This window comes from Adiantum capillus-veneris, chromosome 8 (genome assembly GCF_014529385.1).
Source record: "Adiantum capillus-veneris isolate H3 chromosome 8, ASM1452938v2, whole genome shotgun sequence".
NCBI lineage: Eukaryota > Viridiplantae > Streptophyta > Polypodiopsida > Polypodiales > Pteridaceae > Adiantum > Adiantum capillus-veneris.
In genome coordinates this window covers 37,941,964-37,967,255 of record NC_140938.1, presented here as the reverse complement: position 1 = coordinate 37,967,255, position 25,292 = coordinate 37,941,964, and the positions used below count along the sequence as shown (strand labels likewise).

Genomic DNA, 25,292 nt, shown 5'->3' with positions numbered 1-25,292 from the left:
ACCTCTGCAAACTTTCTAATGAACCGCGGGCAGTAAGAACATAAGCCCAAGAAGCTTCTAACTTCATGGACATTCTTCAAATCGGGCCAATCACGGATAGTTTCATTCTTGGCCGTCGGGTCCATCTGCACTCCTGCTGCCTGCTGAGACGATGTGTCCCAAAAAGTGTATCTTTGATAGGAAAAATTCACTCTTCTTTGCATTAATCACCAACTTGTGATCTCGTAATGCCTGAAAGACCTGTAGCAGATGTTCTCTATGTTCTTCCTCATGTTGGGTTAAAGGCCCAAATGGCCAGCCCAAATGACCCCTTTTGTGTATAGTTTTTAAAGGTTACTAACCTTTGGCCAAGTTCACATTGAACTTGGCCACTAACTTAAAAATGGTCCTATACTTTAATAAAGGGAATGAGAGCCCAACTCACTCTCAACTTATTCCCCTTACAAGAATCGTGCAGCCTCTCTCTCTCCTACTTCAACCTCTGACGCCCCCATCTCTGCACACCAACGCCTCCTCTCCAAGGCTCAAGTCTTGCACATCTCCTCGTGCTCTATCACTCGCACACATTGCTGCGCACTCATCAATTGGTATGGGTTTGCTTCTAAACCTACAAATGCTGATTTTCAGCCAAGGAGGTCAACTTTCACGCGAGGTTTTGCAATTTTATCGCCGAAGGACTCATCTGTGGACACTAGAGGGCTCCCAGCTAGTCAAATTGACCTAAAACAGGCTGAAATTAGGTCAAAATCAGCAAATTACAGGTTATGACAAGAAAATACAGGTTTTGTAAATCATGTATTAAGGTGAGGGAATATCTTTACTAGGTCCTCGCTACCCGAAAACAAAGAAAATGCTGAAAAAAACAGGTCCCAAAACAGGTATTTTCAGCAAATTTCAGATTTACGCAGGTTTTAGCTTGCTGTAACCTAGTGACGAGATAATTCACAAACATGGAAGCATCATCATTAGCACCTTCATGTGCAAAATCAAAACTATCAATGTTCATTCTACTCTCTTGATTATTGTCAGCCATGTTAACAAAATTTATGTATGTACTTGGTGTATGCTTTGGCAATTCAAAACCTTAGTTGCCACTCCTCTTTGCCTTTGAAAATCGGCTCTTAAGTATCTACACCCACGGCTCGAAGTGGTTAATTATAGAGAGTAGAGGAGTAGGTCTAACATAGCAGAGTTGCCAAGGGCTAGCTCCTTTCGGACTTCTTATGGCTCAATAATGGTAAAGCCGTAGGCAAGTCTAAAAAGACTCCATTATTAAGTCCAAAGCTCCCGAGGTGTGCACCATGCCCCACATAGTGGGCTCAACAAAACCGATAATAGATCCCAGTTCCACTTACCCTAATATAATTAACAACATCAACCATTTATAGGCTACTTAAGGACCTCTCTTCCGCAAGAAAAGAGAAACCAAATGCTCTGATACCAATGTAATGGAATTGGCCTATTTAACTTGAGAGTAGCGGAAATTAATGAAAGTACTTTTGAGAAATGACTTTGTGAGCATAGCGGGTGAACATAGTTGAAGATAGCAACATAATCATAGCAATTAGTTAACTTGGCATGAACAATACTTTTACAAGAGAGAATTTAGAGAACATGACAACAGTTGAGGACCGGATATATGTGGAGCCGGTCCCCCCTCCAATAGGCATTTGTATTATCATTTCTCCCATTAAGAGAGACTTGTTACAATACAATCTTTGTGTTCCTTGTGACCTAGGTGATGCAATGAAGATGGAAAGCTTCATGCATCACAAACATAACATAAACTTAAAGAAAGCTTTAACTATCCCAAGCCTCAGTCCCGAGACCTCAAACGCCTTCGAAGGTGGAGAGAGCTAGCAAGGAATGAGGATAGGGAAGAGGAAGAAGAAACATTTCGTAGGAGAAAGAATTAGTTCCTCACTTATCATAACTCTTGTTGCTAGCATACATAATAGCATAGTAATGAAGAAGAAGGAGATGGCAAGCTTAAGCATTGAAGCATGGCTCTTGGTTGGATTTGCACTCCATATCCAAGAGTGTTGGTGTAGACTCTCAATCTCTACTTGCTTGGAGAAGGAGAGGGAGCTCTTGCACTTTGCATAGCACACAATGAGAGTGTTTGTGAATGTGTGAGGGTGAGTATACCCCCTAAGCAACCCCCTAGCTTGCTTGGGTCGACCCCCCCTTGTAGCTCATGCTTGAAGCTCATTGGACCCCTCCAGGCCTAGCCAATCACAAGCAAGAAACATTACAAGCAGCAAGGGTAGCCTTGAGACAAGTGTCCCCCTTTCCCCTTCGAGAGAGAGGGCTAGATAAATGCTAAATCAATTAATTAAATCTCCTAAATTATTAACCAATAGGCTTCAGGCACACCATGAGGGCAACATGAGGAGAAACTTGACAAGTGTCCCTTTTGCTTTCTTTGTACCATGCATGCCTTGTGTGAGAGTGTGGGTGTTCTCTCTCATCCCCCCTCATGTAGGACTCGCCCCCTCCTTGTAGGGATTGAATCTTTGACTTTTTGACACCTCAAGCCCCTCATGCATAGGCCCAGTTCCCACCACAAGCTTGGCTCATAAGCACTTTAAGCTTGGGCTGGGTTCTCACCTCAAGTGCAACCCTAGCATCTCAAGCATGTCAAGCACCTCAAGCATCTCAAGCACCTCAAGCACCTTAGTCATCAAGCAGGACAAGCACCTCGAGCTGGGTCGGGTTCCCGCGCCTCAAGCTCAGTCCTAGCTTACCTAAGGTCAAAGGCCTTTTACACACATTATTGGAGGTCTTCAATGAAGCTAACCCTAAGGTCTTATGCTCCATTTGTTAGCCTTGCTCTTTGATAGACCATCTCTCATTTGGGCCCCTTTACCACCATTGGCCCCGTGTTGAGATAGATCTATAAGCACATGTCTATATCTTAATATTTGTTCCCGTTTATTCTCCCACATTAAGTGATCAATTTAATATGAGAAAATCATTTGGGTTGGTTAGATATTAGATATTAGATTTTATGACAAAATTGATGCAATTTATGCACATTTGACAAGTTTTGGCTATGTATGACCATTTGTGGCTCTTTTTTTTGCAATTTGATGCTACAAATTGGGGCTTTTGCTCATACATGCTTCTAAAGGTTGTGCATTAGCCTTATGTATGTCTTGTGAAGCTAAAAACAACTAAAATTGTTGTTTTTAAGCACAAATTCACTTGCTGAAATTTCCTGCACAGAAATTTCAGAAATTGTTTTTTTGCCTAAATTGACCCATTTTGCCCCAAATTGCTACTGTGACCATTTGGAGCTCTAGTGCACACTTATACTCCGGTTTTGGTGCATTTTGCCGAAAAATTCAGCATATTAGCCCTCTTATTCGTGCATCTATGGCCTCATCTTCTTCGGATGTGAAAAATCTCTTCGAGATTAGAAGGTTCGATGGAACAGGTTTCGACCTTCGGAAAGACAGGATCCAGGGAATCCTATTTCTTAAGGATTGTGAAGGGACACTTGAACAGGTAAAGCCACAAGATATGTCGGATGAAGCATGGGTTAGCCTGAACAGGAAGGCAGTTACATACATCAAAATGGCCATGACCGATGAGACAGTCATTGATTTGAAAGGTCTCACAAATGCTTTTTATGTGTGGGAGAAGTTAAAGGCGATGCATGAGAATACAACGCCTGTCAACCAAGTGCAATTGATGCGAAAACTTGTTGGTATGCAACTAGATGAGTCCAAGAGCGCTGCAGAGCACTTGTCGTTGTTTACAGGTACTTTGTCGCATTTACAGGATTCAGGTTTGCCTCCTTTTGATGATAAGTTGAAAGCTATCTTCTTGCTTATGACCTTACCTGATTCATGGGAAACATTGGTGGTTTCATTGTCGAATAACCCCAATTTGACCTTTGATGGTGTTAGGGGTTCTATCTTGAATGAGGAAATCAGGAGGAAAGCAGGTGGAGAGGGGGGCAGCTCTGCCAACATGGGCAGAGGCAAGACAGAGAAGAAGAATGTCTATGCACAAAGGAGTAGGAGTAAGAGTAAGGAAAGGGGAAATGCCAGCAAAGGCAAGGGTGATATGACTTGCTATCAGTGTGGCAGGAAAGGTCACAAGAAACCCGATTGCAGGTACTACAAAGCCTAGTTAGAACGAAAAAAGAATGGCGGAGACAAAAAGAAAGAGAAGAAGGAAGTCAAGACAGATGCACAAGACAGCTCAAAAGACAAAGAGAAGGCCAATGTGGCTTCTAGTGTTGTGATTGAGGAGTTGTCAGATGTAGAGGACATCTTGTGCATCTTGTGTGCCACTTTGTCAGATGATGATGCTTATGACCTTGATGCCTCTCTTAATGTTCATTCACAGGACATGCAGATCACCAAGAGTGATCTTATTGATGCTTTATTCATTATCCTAGACTTGGATAGTTGATTCCGGTGCTTCATTTCATGTGACTCCTATCAAGGAGTGTTTCTCTACTTTTGATGCAGGCAAGCATGGCCATGTATACCTTGGAAACAATAATGTATGTTCCATTGAGGGTATTGGCACTGTGCATCTCTCCATAGATGGCACAAATGAGCTTGTCTTGCATGATGTTAGATATGTGCCGAGAATCAAGAAGAGTCTGCTTTCTGTTGGTCAGATGGATATGCATGGTTACAGCATCTTGTTTGACAGAGGATCATGGAAAATGACTAAAGGCTCAAGGCTGATTGTAAAGGGCACAAAGAATGGGACACTTTACTACATGCATGGAAAGGCCATGTTGGGCAAGTTTATTGCATTGGCTGAAATAAACTCTCACATGGAGTTATGGCACAAGAGGCTTGGCCATATGAGCCAAAAGGGCCTTTCTAAGCTTTGTACTTTGAACAAGCTCGATGCTGAAGGCACAAAGCTTGACTTTTGTAATGAATGTCAATATGGCAAGCAAGTAAAGCGTTCTTATTACTTCGGTGTCTCTCGTAAATCTTGTGTGCTTGATCTTGTACATTCTGATGTATGTAGCATGCCTACTAAGTCTATGGGAGGTGCATGCTATTTTGTCTCCTTTGTTGATGATCATTTTAGGAAAATTTGGGTTTATTTGCTTAAATCTAAGGATGAAGCCTTTGCTGCGTTTAAGAAATTTCATGCATTTGTGACCACCCAAACAGGTAGAAAGCTGAAATGCTTGCGTACAGACACTGGGGGAGAGTTCACAAGTGCTGAATTTAACAAATTTTGTGAAAATTTGGGCATTAAGAGGGAGCTTATTGTGCCATACAGCCCCTCTTCTAATGGTGTGGCTGAAAGATTCAATAGGACACTTTGTGAGAGGGTGAGATGCATACTGTCCACAGCTAATCTCTCTCATGGATTTTGGGGAGAAGCTTTGAAAACTGCAGTGCATATATACAATCGATCCCCTCACATGTCTTTGAAAGGTGACATCCTTGAAGGGGTTTGGTCTGGCAAGCCTGCTTCATATGATCACTTACGCATTTTTGGTTGCAAAGCTTTTGTGCATATTAGACCTCAGTTGAGCAGCAAACTAGATGCCAAATCCATTAAAGGCCTCTTCATGGGATATGGTGAAGAAGACGAAATGGGTTACAGGATTTGGTTACCTCAGCTCAAAAGGGTTGTACGCAGCCGGGATGTTGTTTTTAATGAGGCAAGGCTGCTTCAAAACAATTGTGCCTCAAAGCATGACCATAAAAGCCAAAGGGTCAAATTTCAGCATGACCAGCCACCTGTTAGGCCTATTCTTGACCCTTAGGATGCACCACATATGGCTGAAAATGTAGATGATCCAGTGGTGTTTGAGCCAGATGATGTTGGGCAGCAAATTGAGGCTCCTGAAGGGCATTTGCAGCCACAAAACAATGCTGAAAATGGTGCTGAAAATGATGTACAGCAGCCCATTGTTGATGATTTTATCATGTCACCTGATGTAGACTCATTACCGGATAATGTGGATCATTGGGTGAGGCGGTCTACTCGTCCAAGACGGACTGTGAGTAGATATGATCCCTCTTTGCATATGTTGACAGATGAGGGAGAGCCTCTTACGTATAAAGAGGCAAAGACATGTGAGCACAGCGACAAGTAAGAGTATGCTATGCAGGAAGAGATTAAAGCTTTGCATGCTGATCATACTTGGGATTTGGTGGAATTGCCCAAAGGTAGGAAGGCTATTCCTAACAAATGGGTGTATAAAATCAAGACAGTTGATGCAAAACCCAAGTATAAGGCAAGGCTGGTTGCAAAGGGATATGTTCATACCGAGCGCATAGACTTTCAGGAAGTGTTCTCTCCTGTAGTGAAGATGGCCACTTTGCGTGTATTGTTTGCCATAGTGGCTGCCCTTGATTTGGAATTGGACCAAATGGATGTACACCGCTTTCTTGCATGGTGATGTGGAGGAAGAGCTTTACATGAAGCAACCCGAGGGTTTTGTTATTCCTGGCAAGGAACATTTGGTATGTATGCTCAATAGAAGCTTGTATGGACTGAAACAATCATGTAGACAATGGTACAAGAAGTTTGATCGCTTCATGCTCAAACATGGTTACAGAAGAAGCCATGCAGACCATTGTTTGTATACCAAACGTGATGAGGATGGCAGCCCTATCATTCTTGTGCTCCATGTGGATGATATGTTGATAGCTGCAAAGAAAAGAAGCACTGTTGATGCTCTTAAAGAGCAGCTGAAATCTGCATTTTCAATGAAAGACCTTGGGACACTGAAAGTATACTTGCAATGAGGGTTAGAAGGCAAAGGCACCAGCGCATATTGTATTTGTCGCAAGAAAAGTACATTGAAAAGGTGCTGGACAGATTTAACATGGCTAAAGCAAAGCCTCTTGGCGTGCCATTACAGCCATATGTCAAAATCTCCAAGGATGATTGCCCCAAGTCAAAGGAAGAAGCCAATGACATGCAAAGTGTGCCTTACGCTTCAGCTTGTGGTTCACTTATGTATGCTATGGTTGCTACTAGGCCTGACATAGCCCATGCAGTGGGAGTTGTGAGCCAGTTTATGGCTAATCCAGGCAGGTTGCATTGGGATGCAGTGAAGTCTATTATGAGGTACTTGAAAGAGACTAAAAACAAATGCCTCTACTATGGTAAAGGACCATTGGAGTTGAAGGGATTTTGTGACTCCGACATGGCTGGTGATGTGGATACACGGAAATCCACAAGTGGTTATGTGTTTGCACGAGGTGCGGTTTCATGGTGTTCTAGATTGCAAAAGATAGTTGCATTGTCTACTACAGAGGCTGAATATATTTCAGCCAATGAGGCTTCCAAAGAAGCCATTTGGTTAGCACATCTATGCAGTGATTTTGGTTTGCCTGACATTGGTTGTGATAGCCAGAGTGCCATATGTCTGGCAAAAAATGCCATGTTTCATGCACGCACAAAGCATATTGATGTGCGGTATCACTTCATTCGAGAAGTGCTTGAGGATGGCCTTATTACATTGGTTAAGGTCCATACATCACAAAATCCAGCAGATGCTCTCACTAAGTGCTTACCCAAAGCACAACAACAGCTATGCATACAAATGGTGGGAGTCACGTAGCTTAAAGGCGCCATTTATGCCTTTAAGTGGGAGGTTGTTGGGTTAAAGGCCCAAATGGCCAGCCCAAATGACCCCTTTTGTGTATAGTTTTTGAAGGTTACTAACCTTTGGCCAAGTTCAATGTGAACTTGGCCACTAACTTAAAAATGGTCCTATACTTTAATAAAGGGATTGAGAGCCCAATTCACTCTCAACTTATTCCCCTTACAAGAATCGTGCAGCCTCTCTCTCTCTCCTACTTCGATCTCTCACGCCCCCATCTCTGCACACCAACGCCTCCTCTCCAAGGCTCAAGTCTTGCACATCTCCTCGTGCTGTATCACTTGCACACATTGCTGCGCACTCATCACCTCATCCTTGGAGAAGACAATAATGTAATCAAAGAAAGTGCCAACAAAAGATCTGTACTCTCTGAAAATCTTGTCCATCATTCGGTTAAAGGTTGTTGGAGCATTGGTCGTCAAAAAGGCATCACCAAAAACTCGAATAAACCGAAGGTCGTCAAAAAGCTGTCTTGTAGACATCTCCAGGCGCGATTCGGATCTGATGATATACGCTCTTCAAGTCGACCCTGCTGAAACAAGAGGATCCCTATAGTCGGTCTAGCAAACTATCGATCCTAGGAATCGGAAATATGTTCTTGATGGTGATTTTGTTGACAACTCTATAGTCGATGCACATTCTCCAAGATCCGTCTTTCTTAAAACCAACAACACCAGACAGCCGTAAGGTGAAGTACTCGGCTGGATAAGACCCTTTTCCAAGAGGTCTTTCACTTGGTTTATAATCTCTTCATTCTGGGCTCGGCTCACACGGTAATGTGGCCGGTTCGGTATCAGATCAATGGTATGATCCTCAGGACAAGCTGGTGGCAACTCGCCTGGCAAGCCCTCAGAAAAGCAATCGGCATGAGTGTGGAGAAAATCTTTGCGTTCTTTTCCTAGATCATACATATTTGTCCTATGATCATCATTTAACTCTTTCAAAAAGATCGAGTAAACAAACAGACTTGATTTCATTAATTTTGAAACGGCCGAAGCCGATACAATAGGGACAGACTCGCCCTTAAATTTCACATCAAGTACAATGGTTCGGCCCTTTTCAGTAGTTAGTGTCGCTTTCTTCGCCCAATAATCGACCACAGCGTTGTTCTTATGGTACCAAGGGACTCCCAAGAGAACATCACAACCTTCCAAGGGCATTATGTAGAAGTCCTCATGCCCCAAATACCCCTGACAATGCAACCGAAGTTTGCCAATGACCGGTGTAATGGCTACGTCCCTACCCGGTGCCGCTAGACTACCTCTGCTTGTGGTCCCATCTGATCGGGTGTAATCTCGAGCCGCGCCGCCAATTCAGGTGAAATGAAGTTGGCCTTGGCTCCTCCATCAAAGAAAATCAGGGCTTCTTGATCTTTCACTTTGCCCAAGCTCGGCAAAGTTATGTACTCTTATTAATCGTGTTGCTTGGGTCAGTACCCATGCACTCTGGAACCAGTCATGCTTTCATCTTGCTTGGCTCTTTCCCGAGGAGTGAGCCGAGGTCGTGCATCCTTATCTTTCTGATCTTAAGGAATCTTCTTCTTTCTACTTTCATTTTTAGAAGTCTGTTCGCTTTTCTACGTCATGATCTCATCTGTGGGGTAAGTCAAACTGCATGAGTGTATGGCAAAGCCCCGTTTCACATGACTCATCAGTTCTTGAATAGAATCTGACTTTTGCTCTAAGCAGTGATCTCGGATCTTCGTAGGAAGTCTGCAGATAAACTGCTCAATCTGTTCTTTAAACGAGATCTTCTTAAATGAAGAAGCGAGTAGAAAAGAGCTCCAAAATCTCTCGCAATATACGTCCAAAGAATCTTTCTTGGTCATCCGGAGATTGTTCCAAGCAGTTCGTATGTCGCAACTCCCCAGTCAGCCAAGAAGAAAGGAAAATCCTTTAAAATTTCAGTCATTTAACTGGCGCTTTTTTGTTCAATAGAAGAGTGGACCACCATGTTCGAGCATTTCCCTTGAAGTAAGAGGTAGCCCTTCGAATCTTGGAGTGCTCTGAGTCCTCCAGAGAAAGCTATATCAAACTGCTGTATGAAGGCCAAAGCCCTCACAGCATCTCGATATCTCAAAAAATTATCGAATTTAATTGTCCACCTTGTTTAAATTCTCGAACTATCTTGCTTTTATCCTCCAGAAAGTCATATTGGTTGGCTTTATAGAAATTCTTCTTTGCTGCATAAAATCTGTGATCATTGGAGTCCGAACTATCCGAAGACGAGTCCTTTGTAGAACTGTCAGAAATTGGGCCAAACTTACGCTTCTTTGCCTTTTTCTTGCCCTTTCCGAAGCTTTGCTTTTTGCTTCGCTTTTTCCCTTTTACTGTCTTCTTCGCTCGAGTCAAAAGAGCTAGAAGAACTGTCATCAGAAGAAGAAGAACTGGATACTCCTTCAAATTGCACATGTTTCTTTTGCTTTCGTGCCGAGGCAAAAGTAGATTGACGACGCAAATAACCCGGGAAGTCAGTTTCTTTCTTCTGCTTTTTGTCGTGCTTTTTGGCTTTGTTGGTTGCATCAAAAAGCTGGGTAATCCATGTATCAACCACCTCTTCCAATTCTTGCTATGTAAACATCCTCGGAGTAGGAGGTTTCTTGAGTGCCGGTCTGAGGGGTGGTTCTGTGGCTTTCCGCCACTGAGAGTGCACTTCGTCGAAGGATGTCTAAGTCAAAAGAATTTGCAAATTTGGGATCCTTCGCAAGATTGATCATCATCTTTGTCGCATCGTCAACCAATTGTCCACGCTCCATCTCTTCAATCTCCGCCTGAGTAGGCCGAGGCGGGCGATACTCCTCGTGAGAATCTTCTTCGTGATCTCTCCCCGCATCCCCAGATGCAAAGGAAGTCGATTGATCTCTGTTTGAATCTATAAGTGTCGCGAAAAAAGGATCGGATTTCCCGGTAGAAGAGAAATCCGCCACACTCTGATACCACTGTAACAAACTTGGACACTCCAAGTCAAGATTCTACCGCCACACAGCAGAGATTCACTTCAAAACAATTCATAGTTCACAATTGATTCGACACGGCCCGGCAGAGTTCCATGCCTAGAGATATTGGCCCCAAAGACTGGCGCCCCTTTCCGTATTTCTTTTTGTATTAATCTGTGCTCAAAGTACAAAGAAGTGGGAGGAGTCTCACTCTCAGACTCTACGTCCAGATGCTCTGAGTTGTGGGAGCCCAAACTATTTATTCATTACAAGGGATGCCAAAAGCAGAGCCCCAAAAGCTGCCAAAATCAAAAGCTTCTTTTAAAGTCAACTTAAAATAAAACAACCCTTCCCAAGCTTCTCCAAGAAATTGCGTAGACTTTTTCCAATTGCTTTTTCGACACAAAAAGCGGAATTCTGTACGCTCGTCACATCAGTCTGTCTCCGCAAATCACGCCGCAATTTACGGAAGGTTGTACTGCTGCCACGTCAGCCTGCCTGCGGATTTTCCGGGACCAGCAACCGGGGTGTGTGTGTGTACCACTGCAAGGGCCAGCTACGTCACCAGTTTGTGACAGGCCCTGTCCAACATTACTTTTCTAGAGAGACATCTATGATAGGGTGAGTCAGTTGGATGAGGATGTAGAACATGTTGGAGTTGTAGTGTTAGCACTGAAAAAAGTATGTTAGTGCTCTCTATGATGGCAGCATGGGGCTTGTTACTCTCAAAGAGATTCTCTCAATGACACCTAAGCTCCAGTAAAAAGAGCCCAAGGCACCTTTGATCCTCTAAGCACGTGATTGAATGCAATGGTCCAAATCCTTCACAAAAAATGGTCTCTTCTTCGAATCTCATAATAGACAATACAGTGGCATATAGTGCTCCTCTGACCGCACTTCTTGATGACACATCTTGCATGCGCGATCTTCTCATGATATACCCTTCTATCTGTCACGATTGTGACTTGCTACACTCTTCTTGATTCATCACAGATGCAGATGCGTAGTGTGACCAACCCGGGAGGACTCCTATTCTCAAACGAGCATCGACGACATGCAGATTTCCAAGAAGGAGATTTGGTCATGTTATATGTAGCACCTCATCGCTACAAAACTGTGAAATTGGTCTTTCCAAAGTCGCGCCCTCGCTTCTATGGACCTTTCAAGAAGTATTCAGTTGTCAGTTACAAGTTGGAGCTTCCACTCTCATGGGGAAAACTTCATCCAACATTCCACATTTCTTGGCTCAAATAGTACATACAAGGAGATTCGCCAATTCCCGACTTATCTTCTTATGTGCCAGAAATTGAGGATGAACACATAATTCTTGTTCCAGAAAAGATTCTTGATGTTTGACAAAAAGAGACAAGACGAAAGATCACAACAAAATTTCTTCTTAAGTGGATGGATCTTGATGAGTCAAAATTCAACTTGGCAGATGGATGAAGACATGCAGCAATACCCAAACCTTCTTCAAGAGTTCTTTGACAAGCGGATGGCTTTCATTTGAACACGCGGTTTTTATTTAAATGGGAGGGAATGTCACGATTGTGACTTGCTACACTCTGCTTGATTCATTACAGATGCAGATGCGAAGTGTGACCAACTCGGGAGGACTCCTGTTCTCGAACAGTCACAACCCTTCGCCCAAAAGTCATACCTCTTCACCAACAGCCACACTCCTTCAACGACCAGTCATGTCTATTCGACCAATGGTTGTGGCTCTTCATCGAATGGATGTGTCCATTCGCCTAAAGACATGTATATTCGCCTAAAGGATGTGTCTCTTCGTGAAGGGTCATACCTTTTCATATGTACCTGTTCGTCTCCTATATAAAAAGCCCTTGTATCACACTTTCAATCAATCAAACACAGAGTCTTTTGAGTCTTGTTTTTGAGTTCAATTCAAGTTTCTTAAGTCTTAATCATGAGTTTAAGTACTTAATTAAGGATTAGCACCTAGAATCCTTACACTATCTATGCATCTCCAATCTCAAAGATTGTGAGGAGGTATGCATCTGGCCAAAAGCACCTCTGATACCATGTAGGAGATTTGTGTCCATGTATGTGGAATGTATGACAAGCCTATATGGAGAAATGTGTAGAAAATGCCTTTGATAGTGTATCATTTTTGTGCCGAGTGAATGTGAGGGCTTGATCCATGTCCGCTTTGTGTCTAATTTCACAATATCCATTCAGATGACCCATTTCCAATCCGTGGGACTAAGATTGAGGAAAGGGCAGTCAAGAAAGTAATCAAAAGAAGGAAGTGCATCAGTAATGAAGCCATGGAAATCCATCCACATGCACATTTGGGCATACCAACACTAGGTGTCCCCTCATCGACAAGTTGCTTGGAGGATGTGAGTTTTGATCATGGATATCCCTGGAACGATAGCTCCCATAGTCTTTAAAGAAAAGTACCTGCTCAAAATAGTGCCTCAGTGACCACTGGAGCAGCCCCCATCTTTGCCCTCCACGATCTCACACGGTATTGATGGCTTACATCGAAGCACAAGCATCCTTTCTACATGCTACCCTGTAGTATTACTTTATCGAACCACAAACGAGCAACCACCATTCATGGAAGGGACTACCAGTTTTTTAGTTCTCATACCATGATAACGCAGCAATCACTCAGACATCCTATATGTGGTCTGGCTAACTTCAATATAAAGAGCGCCAGCCAAGGACATTGAAGTATACAAAAGGAGGAAGCAAGTGTTGCCAATTTGGAAGAGCAAGTTCTCAAACATACAAATTTGGTGATTGTACAATTGCAGACATTGTGAAGGAACACCCTTTTGCAGAATAATCAAGAGTCGTCAGTGGCGAAGCCTTCTCAAGATCTGAGAAGTGACAGACGGTCATACCGTCAACCTTTCTATCCTCTGACAGTTGATTTGAGAAAAGAACGGTTGTAGCCACAGTTGTTCATTAACATGATAAGAAATACCATCAAAGGACGCTTGTTAAAAGGCTAATATCTCTTAAGAGGGGAACTATGCCCCTCTGTGTATCTTGACTCAAGTGTTAATTCAAATTGAACTTGTTGTTGTCGATTCCATTGAGGTGTTGTTGCAGTATTTTACCGCCTTGTTGGGTGACCAACCGGTTTCATGCTGATTGGAAAAAGCGTCAGAACCCTTTTTCTTTTCTGAAAACATGGTCGCCTTCACCTTCACTAACTGAGGGTCAGCCACACCCTTCTACTATCAGATCATTGTGTTCATAGGCTTTGACCTGCATGTACTTCGGATAGCAAGGATCCCTAGGATAGGGAAGAAGACGATCCATAAGCATGTTGACTTCGGCCTCTCTAGCCCACTCCACATTGGGTGGAGTGGAATGCTGAGTCTCGGACTCATCCTTCATTGCCTCCTCATCGGCATCAGCCTCCTCTACAATAAGCATGTTGACTTCGGCCTCTCTAGCCTGCTCCACATTGAGTGGAGTGGAATGCTGAGTCTCAGACTGATCCTTCGCTGCCTCCTCATCGGCATCAGCCTCCTCTACAATGCCTCTTCAGCTGCTTCATCAATTTCTTCTTCTCTTTCCACTTCCTCTTACCACTCCTTGTTGATTGGGAAATGTTGCTCCATGGTAAGTCGCAGCAGTTCTGGATCAGACTATTTGCAGGAGGACTCCATTGGTGCTCCGATATTACTAAAACTGGAACAGGAGGTAAAATCACTGCAACAATACCAAACCGGACAGAAAACAGCTTATATAATTTGAAATATCACAGAAGTCGAGACACAGAGGGATGTGGCTCTCCTCTGGCACCCCTTGTGGTATTTCTTTTTACATTAGTGAACCATCATTGTTACAGTCATTCTCTGAGCCCACTCACATGATCACAGCTACAAATGCTGCCATGACCCTTATTTTATAGACCCAAGGGGACCAAAAGCAGCAAAATCAATCTGCTATTTACAGCTCAAGCACCGAAAGAAATTGGGAGTTAATAATTCATGTACAGAATCTGCAGTAAAAACTTGCATGCAGACTTGCAACATCAGCAGTGTCCATACAGCTGCCACTTTACACACACCCACACACACATTTTTTTTAGTAAAGTCGGATTGAATTACTGATGGGAACCTCAAGTCGAGGAAAACCCATAGAATATGTTACAAGCGGTAAATCAGAAACAGTCAAAGTAGAGCTCGTAACGAAGAGAGGGGAGCTTATCCAAGTCATAGGCAACTTTAAGAGACTATCAAAGAGATGTTTTGAAGAAGAATACATACTCCACTTGAATCTGCTAAAACATGAGGAAATTACGTGCTTTCCACATTGTCCACAGCACCCAGAATCTAACCCAGTCGAAAAAGTATGCATATGGCTTAAGCAATGGCGGAAGTGTAACAGACCTGGACACTCCAAGTCAAGAATCAATCACAACAGCACCAAATAACCACTTCAAAACAATTCACAGATCACAATAGATTTGCATTGGCCCGGCTAAGTTCCGTGCCTAGAGATATTGGCCCCAAAGACTGGCGCCCCTTTTAGTATTTCTTTATGTATTAAATCAATGTCAAAGTACAAAGAGCGGTTAGGGTTTCACTCTCAGACTCTGCGTCCAGATGCTCTGCAGAGTGAGCCCTAAACAATGTATATAAAGATTACAAGGGATGCCCAAAAGCAGAGCCCCAAAAGCTTTCAGTTCAAAAGCAGATTCTCTCTCTCTCTCAATGAGAGCAACAAAAAGCAATTATGCCTTTTTCTCTCTCTATCTTCCAAAGCGTAGCCAAAAGCTGAGATTTGCATCGCTAAAAAAAAACTAGAAAATATTTTTTATTTTTTTTCCACCTCCACGATTTCCTGAAATTAGGGTTTTTGCCAAAAATTAGGGTTTGCAAGAATTTTAGGGTTTTTGGCAAAAATTAGGGTTTCTGCTATCGGTAGCCACGTCATCACTTTGTGACATACCCCCCCCTTGAAAGCATTGTAATCGACCGCGATTACGCCTGCAAAACCGACAAAAGCCATAAACCGTCTTAGCAGACACTGACTGTTAGTACCTACATACTAGGGACACACATCTAGCACATGTACCAAATCGACAATCACATCACACGACATCACAGGACATCACTAGAAATCACAGGACATCACATGGCAAATCAACATTCATTCGGATTGTAGACCATGATTTATCGGCAATGTAGGTAGCAATCACATCTAGGTCCAATCGGGACCTCATCGATGTCCGATTAACTAACCCCTATTGCAACCATGTCTATTCGAGATCAATCAGACCAAAATGTTGCAGTCATTTCGTCTATCAGTTCCTGCACTTAAAAGAAGTCAAGAACAAATCAGTATCATAATCAAGAATTCCATTTCATAAAGTCATCCAGCAGAATATTGTCAGCTCTCAGTATCCCTGAAGCTCAAAGAGACATTAGTGACTTTAGTATCAAAATCAAGGCATCTGTTTTGACAAAGGAGCGGAGTGACTCCCCTCTTGTGCATCCCACTGCACCAGATCTCCGGCCAAGCTGAATTATGGGTTCCATTCGGAGTAGACTATGCTAAACCAAAAGCATCGAGGTAAAGTTTCACAATCCGAGGAGTATCTGCTAGGTCCTCCTCCTCCATCCACTTCGCATCAAATGCAGGATAGTTCTTGAACTTAACCAAGAACCGCCTTCGGACTTTACCTTTCTTCGTATCCCTATGTGCCAAAATCTCTTCAGGAACAAGGGTCTCCTCGTTTTCTTCCACTTAGGGTTGCTCATTAGACACATCACCCGTAAAAGGTTTCAAAAGACTCACATGGAATGCATTGTGAATCCTCTAAGTATCTAGCAGTTTCAATCAGAAGGAGACATCATTTATCTTTTCAGTGATCTTGAAAGGTCCATAGTATCGCATATTAAGCTTTGGAAAAAGCCTCTCCTTTTCCTTTTTCTTTCTTAGGCATGCCTTCTCAAAACGTAAGAGCACCTAATCATCCTCCTTCAATTTCAAGTCGCGATAATGGCAATCTGCTGCCTTTTTTTGTCGTTCTTGAGACTTCTGCAAAGTCTCGCGAACCTTGGCAAAAGCCGTATCCAAATCTCGCGAATATTCATCCGCTTCAAATATCTAATCTTTCGTGCTCAGGAAGGATGGAACCTTCGCAACACTTTCAACAATCTCAGATGGTGTCTTCCCCGTCGAAGAGTGTATCTTGTTATTGTAGGCAAATTCCACCAAAGGTAAGTTCTTTTTCCGTTGAGTCTTCTAATCCGAGATACAAGACTTCAATAAATCTAAAACCACTGAATTGGCAATCTCAGATTGCCCGTCACTCTGCAAGTGGAACGATGACAAAATCTGCAACCACGTGCCAATGTTCTCCCAAATTGCCTTCCAAAACAAACTCATAAATCTGGCGTCTCTGTCGGAGACAATCGTCTCAGACCTGCCATGTAATCAAAAAATCATCGTGTTCATTCTATGTTCTCGGGAGATCAAAAATGAAATCCATTGCAATACTTTCCCAAGGGTGTGGTGGGTATGGGTAAAGGCTGTAACAATCCCTGTGCCTTAAGCCTGTCGAACTTGACCTTCTGGCATACCAAGCAACTGCACACAAACTCTTCCACATCCTTCTTGAGTCTCGGCCAAAAGAAGTATCTCTCTACCCCTTTCATGGTGGTAGCAATGCCGCGGTGACCCGTAAAAAGGTGGACAGTGGCATTCAATCATAACCTTTTCCCTCAACGGCTGTGTAACGCACAACATGGTTTTTCTCATCAAGTAAAAGTATCCTGCTATAGTCTCCCCATCCCGTATCCGTGTGAAAATATCTGCAAAATTTGTATCTGTGGCATACTAGTCGACCATATCCTCGAAGCTCCTATGATGTATCGCGGACGAAGCCAGAACCAACGGCTTCCGAGACAAAGCATCTGCCACCACATTCATCTGTCCCTGCACATGGACCATCTAGAAGTGAAACTGTGACAAGATGTTCGCCCACCGCATCTGCTTTTTCGAAAGCTGCTTCTGTGACAAGAAGTAGCGCAAACTCTAATGGTATGTAAAGACAGTAAAATCCGCTCCGAGTAGGTAATGCCGCCACTGAGTAAGAGCATGGATAACCACCAAAAGCTCTTTCTTATAAATCTGTGTTGTCATCTCCAGCCCAGAGAACAATCGGCTCTCGTAAGCAATGACATGGCCTTCTTGCATCAAGACCGCACCCAGACTACGACCACAAGCATCACAATATACTTGAAGTACGAACACATTCTTCATATCGGGCCAATCACGTATAGTCTCTATCTTGGCCGAATCCACTTGCACTCCTGTTGCTGAGACAAAGTGTCCCAAAAACTCTCTGAAGCAGATGATCTCTGTGTTCTGCCTCATTCTTGGAGAAACAATGATATCATCAAAGAAAGTGCCAACAAATAGCCTGTACTCTCGAAAAATCTTGTCCATCATCCGGTTAAATGTCGCAGGAGCATTGGTTAAGCCAAAAGGCATCACCAAAAACTCAAATAATCCAAAAAGTAGTCCGGAAGGCTGTCTTGTAGACGTCTCCCGTCGCGATTCGGATCTGATGATATCCACTCTTCACATCAATCCTGCTAAAGCACGAGGATCCCTGTAACTTGTCGAGTATATCATCGATCCTAGGAATCGGAAATCTGTTCTTGATGGTAATTTTGTTGAGAGCTCTATAATCGATGCACATTCTCCAAGATCCGTCTTTCTTCAAATCCAGCAACAGTGGAGAGCAGTACGGTGAAGTACTAGGTTGGACAAGACCCTTTTCCAAGAGGTCTTTCACTTGGTTCATAATCTTTTCAATCTGTACTCGGCTCACACGGTAAGGTGGCCGGTTCGGTGACGTGCTTCCAGGTATCACATCAATGGTCTGATCTTCAGGCCTCTAAAAAGCAATCAGCATGAGTGTGGAGAAAAATCTTGGCGTTCTTTTGATCAGGTCAAAACATATTCAATCTTTATCCATCGTTCAGTTCTCTCCCAAAAGAATGAGTAAAGAAACTAAAGTTCATCAAGTACAATTCTCTGAGCCCTTTATTTATCAAAGTCGCTTTCTCGGCGTGGTAGTCAACCACGGCGTAGCTCTTATGGTACCAAGGGATCCTGAGTTGAACGTCACTCGCGTTCCATGAACACCCCTATCATTGCAAACGAAGTTTTGCCAATGCTCGATGTAATGGCATTATCCCATCCGAGTGCCAGTCGAACTATCTCTGTCTGTGGCATCAGTCTTTCAAGCGTAATTCCAAATCGAGCCACTAATTCCAAGTGAAAAGAAGTTGGCCTTGGCTTCTTCAAAAGAGCTTCCTGATCCTTCACTTTGCCCCAAAAGCGGCAAAATTTGTACTTTCGTTCATTAGATTCGGTGCAGGTCCCACGCCATGTGGTACCAGTTCTGCTTTTTTATCTGCCTTTTCTACCACGTTCCTCAACTGCTCTCGAACTCTCAGGCCTGTCGTCGTCTTTATCATTCTGTTCTTTCTGTGCCTTTTTAGGGCACTTTGCGGAGACATGTCCATGTTCCCCGCATCCAAAGCACTTCCCCTCTCTAATGAAGCGAGCTCTCTCCTCAGGAGTAAGCTTGGGAGGTGCATTCTTTTTTCTTTGGATTGCCCTCTTTCTTTCTACTTTCATTCCCAGAAGTTTGTTCGCCTCGTTGTGTCATGGCCTCATCTGTGGGGAAGGTCAGACTGCCAGAGTGAATGGCAAAGCCCCACTTCGCATGACTCATCAACTCCTGAATAGAAGCTGGCTTCTGTTCCAAGCAGTGATCTCGGATCTCTGTAGGTAGATCTAAGGTAAACCGTTCAATCTGTTCTTTGAATGAGATCTTCTTGAATCAAGAGGCGGGTAGAAAAGAGCTCCAGAATCGTTCACAGTAAGCATTAATCGTATCTTTCTTTGTCATCCGAAGATGGTTCCAAGCAGCTCCTATATCTCGTCCATATTCTTGCGTCAACCAAGAAGAAATAAAAAGCTTCTTAAATTTCAGCCATTTAACTGGCGCAGTCTTGTTTAAAAGAAGCGTGGACCACCAAGTGCGAGCATTCCCCTTAAGGTACGAGACAGCTCTCCGAATCTTGGAGTGCTCTGAATAGCGTTCTTCCGCGAAAGCGATGTCAAACTGCTGTATAAAAGACAGCCTTCGAAGCATCTGAGTATCCCGAAAAAGTATCAAACTTGATCGAGTGGCCACCTTCCTTAAACTCTCGGACTTTCTTGCTTTTATCTTCGAGAAAGTCATATTGGTTGGCTTTGTAAAAATTCTTCTTGTTTGCATAAAAGTTTCCGTCATCGGAATCTGAGTTGTCTGTAGACAAGTCCTCAGTAGAATTGTCAGTCTCTGGGCGAGATTTAGCCTTCTTTGCCTTTTTCTTGTCCTTTCCAAAGCTTTGTTTCTTGCTTCGCTTTTTACCTTTTCTGTCTTCTTCGCTCAAATCCGAAGAGCTAGAAGGACTGTCAGAAGAAGAAGAAGAAGAACTGGGTACTCCTTCAAATCGAACACGCTTCTTCTGTTTCTTTGCCTTGTCAAATGTCGACTGACGACCCAAATATCCCGGGAAGTCAGTGCCTTTCTTCTGCTTTTTGCCGTGCTTTTTGGTTTTCTTTTGCACGTCAAAGAGCTGAGCAATCCGTGCATCAACCACCTCTTGTAATTCCTTCTCTAAATACTGTTTGTGATCAGAGGGTTTCTTGATAGCGGGTTTGAGGGGTGGTGTAGTGGTTTTCTGCCACTCTGTATGCACTTCCTAAAAAGAAGTCTCGCTCATATATTTTGCCAATTTCGAATCCTTCGTAAAACTGAGCATCATCTTTGTTGCATCGCCGATCAATTGACGACGCTTCATCTCTCTTTGCTCCGCCTGAGTAGGCCGAGGCGAGCCATACTCTCTGTCTGAATCTTCGTTGTGATACCTGCCCGCATCTCCAGATGCAGAGGCAATCGACTGATCCTTGCGTGAAGCCATAGGTGCCGTGGAAAAAAAATTGGGGATCGGATTTCCCGTAGAAGAGAAATCGGCCTTGCTCTGATACCAGTGTAACAGACTTGAACACTCCAAGTCAAGAATCAATCACAACAGCACCAAATAACCACTTCAAAACAATTCACAGATCACAATAGATTTGCACTGGCCCGGCTGAGTTCCGTGCCTAGAGATATTGGCCCCAAAGACTAGCGCCCCTTTTAGTATTTCTTTATGTATTAAATCAATGTCAAAGTACAAAGAGCGGTTAGGGTTTCACTCTCAGACTTTGCGTCCAGATGCTCTGCAGAGTGAGCCCTAAACCGTGTATATAAAGATTACAAGGGATGCCCAAAAGCAGAGCCCCAAAAGCTGTCAGTTCAAAAGCAGATTCTCTCTCTCTCTCTCAATGAGAGCAACAAAAAGCAATTATGCCTTTTTCTCTCTCTATCTTCCAAAGCGTAGCCAAAAGCTGAGGTTTGCGTCGCTAAAAAAAACCCCAAAAAAATTTATTTTATTTTTTTTCCACCTCCGCGATTTCCAGAAATTAGGGTTTCTGCCAGAAATTAGGGTTTGCAGGAATTTTAGGGTTCCGGGCAGAAATTAGGGTTTCTGTTGTAGGTAGCCACGTCATCACTTTGTGACAGGAAGCACTCCAAAAACCCAGAAATATCGACAAAAAGGTATCCCTGGGAAACGTATGCGAAGAGATGTAGAGATGTAGGCCACAACTGTTTCATCTGAGAACAAGACCACAATAAATGTGGAATATTCTCAATGCTAGCACCACAACGAACACATCGTGAGGAAGCTATTCGTCTGGAGTGCAGAAACCTGCGTTGGAAGAACCCCAATGATGCATCTCCACATAAACAATCGCTCCTTTAAAGAAAGCTTAACATGCCACACTTTCATAACTTTATGTCACCACCATGCAGCACCTTTGTTCATATTCCATACCTTATTAGAGTGTTCTTGTATCCAGGAAGATGACTACAAATGACAATACACCTTCAGAGGATCAAAGAACCAACATAATGCTAGTCACAAATTCGATTCTCAGCAACAAGTGATGGAATGGGAGATATGAGATCAATCAAATCCTTAATGGTGTGCCACATATGTCTACAATGCATTCCAAGGCCAAATGTTAGCCTGCCTAAAAGAGAGGTCCTGCCCATTAGCGTTGATCACATCTGATATCCTTTCAATGCCTTTCCTGAAGAGGAAATAAGGCTGTCTTGGAGACCGCTGAACAAGAGTCTGATCAAAAACCCGACTCCAATGCAAACTCGCCACTCTGAGCGAATTGCCACTCACGTCATCTTGATCATGCCACGACAACTCCTTCATGACTATTTTCCAATCACCCACAAAACTGGAAGCAACGGGGCAACCAAGTATCATGGCTTCAAATTTGCCAAAAACCACATCCCAGTATGAAGGTTGCCAAAGCTCAAAAGCTGGTATAGAAACCGCATGAGAACACAGAAACGCAAACATCAGCTTCCAGGGCTGTTTTTGCTCTTCTGATACCAAGAACAAGGTTGTCTTCCTTGCAATAACATGATGCTTTGGAGTACATAGCTTATCCATAGCGAGCAATCGCACACCTTTTCTTGGGAGCAAGTAGACCAGAAATGCTCCAAAATCCTAGACATGAAAGTCCGAAGACAACGAGGTGGCCAATGCAACAATGGTAGAAAAATTTGCATGCATGCCACCAATATGGACTGCGCTATTTTGAGTCTTACATGTAACGGCCAAGTAGACAGTTTCCGATAATGTAATTTAGACCTAATTTTATTCTCAACCCACTCAAAGAATTTGGCATTGTTCACTGACCACGCCAACGAGTATCCAAGATGTCGCACACTCTGATCCGGCTTCACTATCTCACCTGGCCATAATATAGAATGCCAATCCATTAGGTGCAATGGCAAAATTTTAGACTTTCGAAAGTTAACATGCAGACCAGCAGCCAATCCGTAGAGATGTAAAGCTTCCATGATATATCAAACATCTTCTAGGGCAGACCATGGAGTCATCAACATACGCTTGCACCACAAAATGTTTTCAATCATGCAATTGGCCAGATGCCGTTAAGGAGTCCAAGTACAGTAAACAAGGATGTGTCGCAATAGCATACAACATAGCACTTAAAGGGCATCCTTGCCTGACCAAACGACCAAGATCCCACAATTGAGTGAGCTCACCATCAATTACAAACACACACACACACACTTACAAACAAACAGTTATTTCTACACACAAGCAAACACTAGTTCTAAGCTTCTATCACAAATTGTGACAATAGAGGGAACTATACAATAGCTTTCAACACATACACCATATGCTAGTTTCAGCAAACACTAGCATTTCATTGCATAGATGAGATAGTTGCAGACACTGGTAGATCTTTCATTTCCTCTCTGTTTTCCTAATGTAGAGAGATTAGAGGGTTATCTGACTGGTCAAAGTTATTTGTGCACAAATTTCTCTGCACCAGAGGCAGCAAAAAATGGAGCACGAGTACCTGATAAGCCCTGGGGAAGAAGTGATAAAATTGGATGATTAGAGACACAAGTAGGAGGTCTACTGAATTTCCTGAAAATATGGAGACTCCAAAAGTGTCATAGGTGCCTACAGCAATTCCTATCTACAACAGCTAAGCAGCCAATTATCAAATGTAGTAGGCCTCAACAAAATGCTGCTCACAACTTTTGCAATTAGCGCTCCCAATATGGAGACTCCAAAAGTGTCATAGGTGCCTACAGCAATTCCTATCAACAACAGCTAAGCAGCCAAATATCAAATGTACTAAGCCCCAACAAAATGCTGCTCACAACTTTTGCAATTTAGCACTCAGAAGTAAATAGGTTTTTACTTTTTTGAACTATAACTTTGAAAAAATGCATTCCTTTTGTTGCCAGCGATTGTTAAAAGGCTCAACAAGTCCCAAGGAGATTTTCCTCAGAGAAAGTTATTAAATGGGTTTGTAATTGGGGGCAATCTGTAGATAGATAAGAGCTATGTTCTCTGCCTTTAAATTTTAGGTTATATATCCCCGCTAATCTTAACCGTGAACATGAATTCATGCTCTTAGCATGAGTTTTTCATCAGATGAGTTTTTCCTTTCCACAAACTTGGACAACAGCTCCTATATTATGGAGAATATGATGTTTCTCTACATGAACAACCTCTGCTTGCCAGGTTTCCCCTACTCTAATCCTTCCTTAAGAGCAGTCAGAGAGCCTTTTCAATACAAAGAACTCAAAGCTTTAGGTGTGGCTACTAGGAAAGGAATATGAGAGCTGATGCTCTCAGCTAAACTCAAATAACCATGCAAACATTATTAACTGTTAAAAGCCACTAGAAAAGGAAATGGGACCGCTTCCTAATATAATATCATGCACAAAGTTCAACCAACTATTACCTTGCATCCACAGGTGCATGGACAAGTTATGAGTCCTGTCAATTCTCCTTTGCCCAGAACAACACCTTCGTAAAGCTTTTGAGCCAACTGTTCGACTAGCCATCAACACACAGTTAATGCAACACATAAAACTCATCTCCTCAAACACTCTGAGCAGTGAGACATTCAGAACAATCTCACACCCTTCTAGGACATAGAAGGAAGTTGCAACGACTTTTCAACAATCTGACTAACACATGCTCATCATCAGGGGTATTTATAGACTAATTTGCCTCTCACATAAATTATCAGTCCATATGCATAAAAGACCAAGTTTACACATACAGAAAGGCACACACTGTACACTGGACTTCAAGGTATGTAGAACTCAAGTATCGCATACAAGTAAGAACACGAAGCAACATTCTCTCTTCATGTGTGTGGGCCATTACTATGTTTGCGCTTGAAAAACAATACATGAATGTCTATCAAACTGGAGGGCACCCCGCCGCGGGGGGGGGGGGGGGGGGGGGGGGACACATGCAGGTATATGGATGAATCCACGAACAGGCCAAATTCAACAAAACTTACACCATTCAGCAAATTCAGGACAGCAGACACAAGATAAAAAGCATACCTTCATTGTCCGCTCAGTCTCAAACCCCAACATGACTTGAGCATCTTCTTGAAGGGTTGATGTGATATATGGTTCAGGTGGGCCTCTTTGCTTGAGCACTTTGCTAACTTTGAAAGCCTTTAATGTTGAATTCTTCAACTTCTCAGCTAATGCTAAACACTCGGACATATCAAAAAGATCTCCATCAAGTGAAGAAACTGTTAGAACACATGATTCACTCTCATCTGCAAAACATGCATAAACGTCTAGGGTCCAGGATTCCTGTGGCACAAACTCATTAACTGCCTTTTCTCTTTTGCAAACCAGCTGAAGTGCAGCTAAGTGCACACGCCCAGCAGACCGGCTACCAGGAAGCTTCCTCCAGAGCAGAGGAGAAAGTGCAAAGTCAACCAGATAATCAAGGGCACGACCTGCGAGGTAGGCACCCACAAGTGAAAAGCTAATCCCTTGAGGGGCTTGCATAGCATGCAAGACAGCACTTTTGGTAACCTCATTGAACAACACCCTTCTGACACGTAATCCTTGGTACCTCAATAAACCTTCTGCTTTCATCACCTCAACAACATGCCACGCTAAAGCTTCACCTTCTCTGTTAGGATCGGTGGCAAGTACCAATTGCTTAGCACTGTACAACAAAAAAACTCTCTCTCTCTCTCTCTCTCTCTCTCTCTCTCTCTCTCTCTCTCTCTCTCTCTCTCTCTCTCTGTGTGTGTGTGTGT

The 25,292-nt window shown here is 43.1% G+C and overlaps 1 protein-coding gene across 2 annotated transcripts in view; it reads right to left on the bottom strand.

Moving 5' to 3' along the window:
• Window positions 1–25,292, bottom strand: part of LOC147451986 (uncharacterized) — a 94,370-nt gene that overhangs the window by 57,848 nt on the left and 11,230 nt on the right. For both annotated transcript variants that reach the window (XM_086517832.1, XM_086517831.1), the window contains exons 3-4: window positions 24,574–25,198; window positions 23,958–24,044 (exon numbers count right to left, since the gene is read on the bottom strand). In XM_086517832.1, coding sequence (XP_086373958.1) covers window positions 23,958–24,044; window positions 24,574–25,198 — 712 coding nt within the window. The remainder of the gene's footprint in view (window positions 1–23,957; window positions 24,045–24,573; window positions 25,199–25,292) is intronic.